This window comes from Pyrus communis, chromosome 1, assembly GCF_963583255.1.
Source record: "Pyrus communis chromosome 1, drPyrComm1.1, whole genome shotgun sequence".
NCBI lineage: Eukaryota > Viridiplantae > Streptophyta > Magnoliopsida > Rosales > Rosaceae > Pyrus > Pyrus communis.
Genome location: NC_084803.1, coordinates 38,180,811 through 38,187,309, shown reverse-complemented (window position 1 = coordinate 38,187,309; position 6,499 = coordinate 38,180,811). Strand labels below are relative to the sequence as shown.

At 37.2% G+C, this 6,499-nt stretch overlaps 1 protein-coding gene across 2 annotated transcripts; it reads left to right on the top strand.

Moving 5' to 3' along the window:
- Positions 1-2,134: 2,134 nt before the first annotated feature.
- On the top strand, positions 2,135-5,429 carry LOC137707968 (transcription factor bHLH145-like). Of its 2 annotated transcripts, XM_068446926.1 has the most exons (3): positions 2,135-2,226; positions 2,396-3,100; positions 3,525-5,429. In XM_068446926.1, exons 2-3 carry the CDS (start codon positions 3,073-3,075, stop codon positions 4,616-4,618), a joined length of 1,122 nt encoding a protein of 373 aa, XP_068303027.1. In that variant the 5' UTR covers positions 2,135-2,226; positions 2,396-3,072; the 3' UTR covers positions 4,619-5,429. The 2 variants fall into 2 exon arrangements, with proteins under 2 accessions (XP_068303027.1, XP_068303035.1); XM_068446934.1 differs by lacking the exons at positions 2,135-2,226; positions 2,396-3,100 and adding an exon at positions 3,285-3,421.
- Positions 5,430-6,499: the final 1,070 nt, after the last annotated feature.

The window sequence follows — 6,499 nt, the reverse complement described above, 5'->3', positions numbered from 1 at the left end:
TATTCCATGTTTTTTTTAATCCAGGCCCTGTTTGTTCTGGTTGTTTAAAGTGAGTCACATATCAAATTAGAATCCTATGATAAATTTGCAGTTTATTAAATAAGGCAATACTTTGATTTATTATTTGTACGGCTGTCTTGATCATTTATCTAATAAGTAATTTTGTTTTTTTTTTTATGGTCGCATTTTTTAAAAGTTGATGTTCTTTTGTTATACTGAAACTAGAGGATATTACACATCCGATGCATGCGATAGAAGTTACAAAACGAGAAAACGAAGAGTGTGAGAGATAGAAAAGATAAAAGTGTATTAGGGTTCTTAGTTTACAAATATTATAATATCAACTATGAGAATATACATTTTATAAGACGATTATTTTGATTTTATTATCATTTAATATTACGGTTAAATAATATTTCTCTCTATGTTGTATTAAAATTACTATAATATTATCTTATTATCATTGTTTAATGCGGGTGCCAAAGAAATCCTTGGAAACAACCATCTTCTTCTAAATCATTTGCCGATTAAGCTTAATCCAACGCACCCGACTCTTCACTCTTGGTTCGGGCCAACCATTGATGGCTACTTTGGAGGTCGAGATACATCCATATATCACATCAACCAAAAGTATTCTTGTACCCTATATATGGTGGGTTAGCCGTAGACCTATTGCCCTTTTAACCTCCTAACCCTAAAGTAGTAGGCCACCGATGGATAGAGATACAATTGTCAGGTGGAGTGTGAGTTTGTGAAATCACATTACCCAATCAAAGATCAGTGGGACCCCAAAAATGCATGTATACAGTTCAATGGTTTGAATGGTCAAGCTCCAAATAATTAGTGTTTATGTAAAACATTGGATACCATCTCCTTCTACCTTATAATCTTGTATATACATTTGCCTAATTTTGCCTTTCGTTCTTCTTTTAGTTTTTACCATATCTATTGCCCTTTCTGCATCATTTCCACGGTTTGTAGCATAAAAGTGAGAAGCAACTAAGTTTGAGTCATGTTGCCATCTAAAATAGTTAGTGCTTCTCACTCTCATAATGTGCGGTTAAATTGAACTTAATTTTATCGATTTTTACTGGTGCAATTGAATCAACTTTCACACATGTGTAAAGATATAACAGTTGGTCGTTGTTGATGTAAAATCTTATTTATCACGTCTTGTTACGACTAATCATAAAGTTATTGGTGCTTACAATAAGAGCAATTGCTAATGTTTTCTTTTCTTTATGTTTGGATTAAGAAATTTTTAAGACTAGTACATAATTCTAACAGAATTTAATATGCTAGAGCTAATACATGGTAACAAGTGGGTATCAAATAATCTCATAATTAAGAATGAAAGTATTATTAGGCCATATGCTAGTGTGTCATGCTGTAATAAGGTGATTTTCAGTTAAACTACTTTAACATCAATTTGAAAGTGTTTTTAGGATAACGAAAAATGTTCTTAACAACGACTATTAGCAAAAATTACCATGCATTTTTTTGCTTATGTTTCTACAAGATAGTAGTGCAAGATGACTATTTTTTAAGCAACTAAAAATTTAAAATTATAACTAAACATGACAAGAAAACTAAAAAGCAATCGGTTTATGATAAAAATGAAAAAGAGACGGGCAAAGCTCCAATATAATTAAAATTAGGAGGGTATGTCGGCAATTTTGAATATAGAGTGACTCGTGTGCAATACAGAAGAAGAGTCCCGACTCTAAGACTGCAAGCCAACCAGAGTTACTCGCATAGGGAACCCAATGACGTCATCAACATACCACGCAAATAACATCCTTGATTATTTGACTTAAACTCCAATGCCGATATAAAATATTAACGTGATTAAATCATAACAGTTCGAAAAAAAATAGAAAAAGAGCGAATAGTATTCCAATATAATCACCCACCGGTGACGGGTCCACACCGGATAAAAATAAAAATATAAAAAGAAATAAGAAAAAAAGAAAGAATTCGAGTCATTCGACCCCCAACCAGGGACATTTCTGTAAAATCCGTTTCTATATAATCTCACCCTCCGTTCTCTCATCACGTTTAGTCTTCCGGCTGTATCTGCAATCTCCACTCTCTCTCTCTCTCTCTCTCTCTCTCTCTCGCTCTGCCCTCTGCCCTCTGCCCTCTGCTTGTTCTGAAAGCTTCCGGAGCTGCAATTCGATCTCGTTCCCTCAAGCAATCTCGCTCTCAAATTGGGTTTTCTCCACTGTAAGTTTTCTCTTCGATTTCCCGGCTTTTAATGGCGGATTTGTCGATTTATTCATGTTTTTGGACTTCGACTTTCTGTTTGTTTCCCGAGAAATTGAATTGGAAAATTTCCGAGAAAAAAAAAAAGAAGAGCTAACATTTTGATCTGTTGCTTCGTTTTCCATTGCAGGGGATTGAGGAAAAGGCGTTGGAGATCTGTAGATTCGTACTGTGGGTAAGACCAGAACAGCATGCGGTGGTGGCTGAGTCTCTCTGTTGATGTTGTTCGCAAAGCCATCTCTTTGAACCTTTATTGCAGAGTAATTCTGTAATTCTTCTTTTTAATTAGCAGTGAACAATATTGAAATTCTGATATAACCCTTCAATTTTCTTACCCTTTTTTACCCTAAAAATTTTCCATGGGATCCACTTTTTTCATCGTCGTTCCTTGTTATGTTCGTCAGATTAGTTGATTTGAATCCAAAAAGCCTAAATCTTTATCTGAAATTCTATTTCAATTCACTCTCATTTGCTTGTATTTGGGTAATTTAGCTTAAATTCATCTACACTTTTCATATTTTCTCCATTTGGTTCTTGTTGATCTGCCTTCATTCCTTCGATTTTCGGGTTCGATCTCACTTTCTTGTCAATCAATCTGCTCAGACTTTCTCATACTCTATTTGAGTTTTAGTGTATTGCTCTGTGTTGAAATTGTTTGTTGTTTGGAAGTTGTCATTCCAAAAAAATTCAAGTGCCGGGAAGTTGTTTAGTTATGGTGTGCCAAGCAGCGGGCCAAACAAGATTTCGGGCATTGAAACACGAAAATGGGATTGATGGGGGCGCCACCATAATTGTTAGAGTAATAGCATGCTTTCAACCTCTCCAGGATTGCCAGGTTAGTAATTGAATTTACTACTTGTTGTTATCACTTCTAAAAAAGAAGAATCAGATGCCCCTATTCGATATTTCGGCTTTATTCGTTCATTTTCGGTAGATTCCATGTTCTTTTTATTGTGCTGGATAATGGTTGATGATGCCTAATATATGATTCTTGGGTATTTTTCAGGCTGAATATTTTCGACATTTGTTGAAACCTGTAACGTAGGAAGATTTCAGTGCTTTTGTGTTCAAGTTAAGCTGGAGTTTTTAGTTTATTTCATTCTTGCTGAAAGAGAGACATAAATAAACTATTTCTAGTTGTACATACGTCCTTCTGGTACGTTTTACATTTCCGATTGGATGAATTGTAGTTTATTGTTTTTGGTTTTTTTGTTTTTCTAAGTTATTAGAAGTTTAATTATTTGTGATTGAACTTGTAGGTAGTTGTTTTGGTTGGATGGGTGAAGATTTTGGAACCTGGATTCCTCAGCAGCATCTGGGCTGGCAACCACCCGATCCGAATGCAATGGGTGCTCAACATGGCTTGGGGCAACAAAACTTCATTACTGCTTATGGGAAACCAGGCACTAATATGCTTTTGACAAATAGTACTATGCCGCCATATGCATCCTCCGAGTTGCCGCAACCACAAGTCGGCAGACCAAATGAACCTAAAGGTTGGTTCTATTGCTTACCCCGTATCAGACAGGCCTTCATGCCTGCCACAGACAATGGTCTCAAAGAGAGAGTTTCTTCTGCCTGTCATGAAAGTACTGGGGGGACATTCATACCGTACACAGACAGTGCCTTTGAACAGAAGAGACTCCTTGTTAACAATCCGTCAGGGTATCAGACAACTTTGGTCTTTAGTTCTGAGATAGTGAATCCATTGCAGTGCCATACTTCTTGGAATCCATACCAACAAGGTGCTTATTATTTGGATGGGGATGATCCTCGAAATGAAAGAGATTTTAAAAATCTATCTGGAGCAGTTTTGACAGATGAATTCAAAGGGAATGATGAATGTGGTGCTGAAAGTGAGATGCATGAAGACACAGAAGAACTGAATGCCTTGCTCTATTCAGATGGTGATAGCGATTATACTGAGGATGATGAAGTTACTAGCACCGGCCATTCTCCGAGTACAATGACAGTTCATGATAAGCAAAATTGGTTTGAAGAAGTTGCCAGTTCTGATGGAATGAATAAAAAGCGGAAGCTATTTGATGGAGGTAATGATGACGTGCCATCCGTAATGGACACTGCTAGTCCCATGAAACACAACCAATCGCTGGAGGAGGATGATGCAGAATCCAGTTGTGCCTGCAACCAAAGTTCTGGATTAAGAGAAGTGGATTCCTTGTCCAGCAACAAGAAGATGAGAAAGGAGAAAATCCGCGAAACCATAAACATTCTGCAGAACATAATTCCCGATGGAAAGGGAAAGGATGCAATTGTGGTGCTCGATGAAGCAATCCACTACTTGAAATCGTTGAAGCTCAAAGCCAAGGCTTTCGGACTTGACTCCCTCTGAGTCCTCAATATGTCAGTTCCAGTAGTGCCTCTAGTAGGCACCTTGTATTACTCATTATCAGTTATCGTCGATTTGGTAATATTGGAGAATAAGTCGGTGTACATACGTGTTGCTTGCGGATATAGTACGGCATGAAGTAGGTTCCAGCTATGGTGGCGAAAACGGGATCGGCTCCGGAGAGGATGAATCGAGCATGAAACCCTCTTGAAGCATTTGTGTTAAATGATTGAAATGGTGAATGATTTGTTTTAGGGTAAAGAGAAAGTGACAAGCGCACCTGGAGAGAAAGAGAGCGTGTCATATATTGGCATGGGGTGAATTCAAAGAGAAGGAGGAGAGAGGTCCCACCAAAAGAGATGAAGAGTGCACGCCCCTTGTGTTTTTTTGGGTCCCAACACTTCACTTTCCTCTCACTTTTGTGTTTACATGTCATCTCTCTCTCTGCAAGTTTGCACGAGCAAGAAGGCTTTCACCAACCCCATCATACCAACTTGCCAAAAGAGGGTCCCAAAACTAACCAATTTCTGCCGATCAAAAGGGTTCAATCCATGACAGCCATGTGAGCGGAGCGACTGTTACTCGAGGTGAGGCGACAGACTTACCCCGTGAGATGATGGGGTTAAAGATGTTACTATGGTTATTTTTTAAGTGTGGTTTTTGGGTGTGCGGTAAATTGCATGTGGGTGTTGGGTTACTATTGTCCAGATGTCCATGTACTTACGTTGCATGCAAGCTTTATGATACGGGACAGCGATGTGTATTTCAATATTTGTGTGTTGTGATGTGATTCCCTTTGTTTTTGCTGAATGAAGTATTGTTGTTGCAGAAATATTTTCTTTGATTTAATAATGTAATTGTGAAATGAGGGGGAGGGACCACTGAGTTTGCATTAGAAATATGTGTGCATGAGGGGCACGTGTACGGCTCTAAGTTTAACATAATTTTGGCCTATGAGATTGAAAATTGATAGAAGTAATCTCTAATTTTGTTCACCATAAATCATTTTTGGTCATTTTGTGAAAAATCTTTCAACATAATTGTCAAATTAACAAGTAAGCAACCATGTGGTCACTTTTTTTTTTTTAAGGTATTTTTGTCAAACTGGCCCTTTCTTTGTAGTGGTTCCTGGGATTTGCATAGCTTTTCATATTGGTCTTTGAAAATGGAAATCGATAGAAGTTGTTCATAAGTTTCCATTGTAAATTATTTTAGTCATTTCGTGAATATGGAGAAGATATAGAAGCTCCAATAAAATATGACCTAGTAAGTGCCTATATCACCGTAAACTCCAATAAAATACGGCTCTAAGTTTAACCTGTCTATAAGTTACTATGTTTTATTTTCTGAAAATTGTGAAATGTCCAAAATACTCCTAGAGGAGAAAGTGTTGACTTTTGTTGACAATTGAACTCGTGACATGTGTGTCTTAGCACATGTTCGTAGTACTCGTCAATACGAGCGCAAGTGGAGAGGAAATTACAGCCAAAAAGAAGATTTTACGAAACACAAATGTTAAGGGTATTCTTGTAATTCTAAATTTAAAGAGTAAAACTAATAATATTATAAAATGTTGACTAAGGTAAAGCAAAGAGGGGAAAAGGAGGTTTCTGGAAAGGCTCCTTTTCTGGAAAGGGGAGGAAGAGAAAAGGGGGGAGAGAGCGGGAAAAGAAAAGGAATAAGAAGAAGTCGATGGAAACTATATCTGGATCTTTGAGAGAAGTCGATGGAAATATAGAAGAAGATGCTAGGAGAATCAAAGAGGAATAAGGAATTAAGATGTTACCTAGGAACTGAAAGGAAAGGTGTACAAGCATGTTGTAACTTGCATAACTTTCAACTTAGAACCCCGTCATCTACAAATCTTTTATGCTTTTAAAGTAC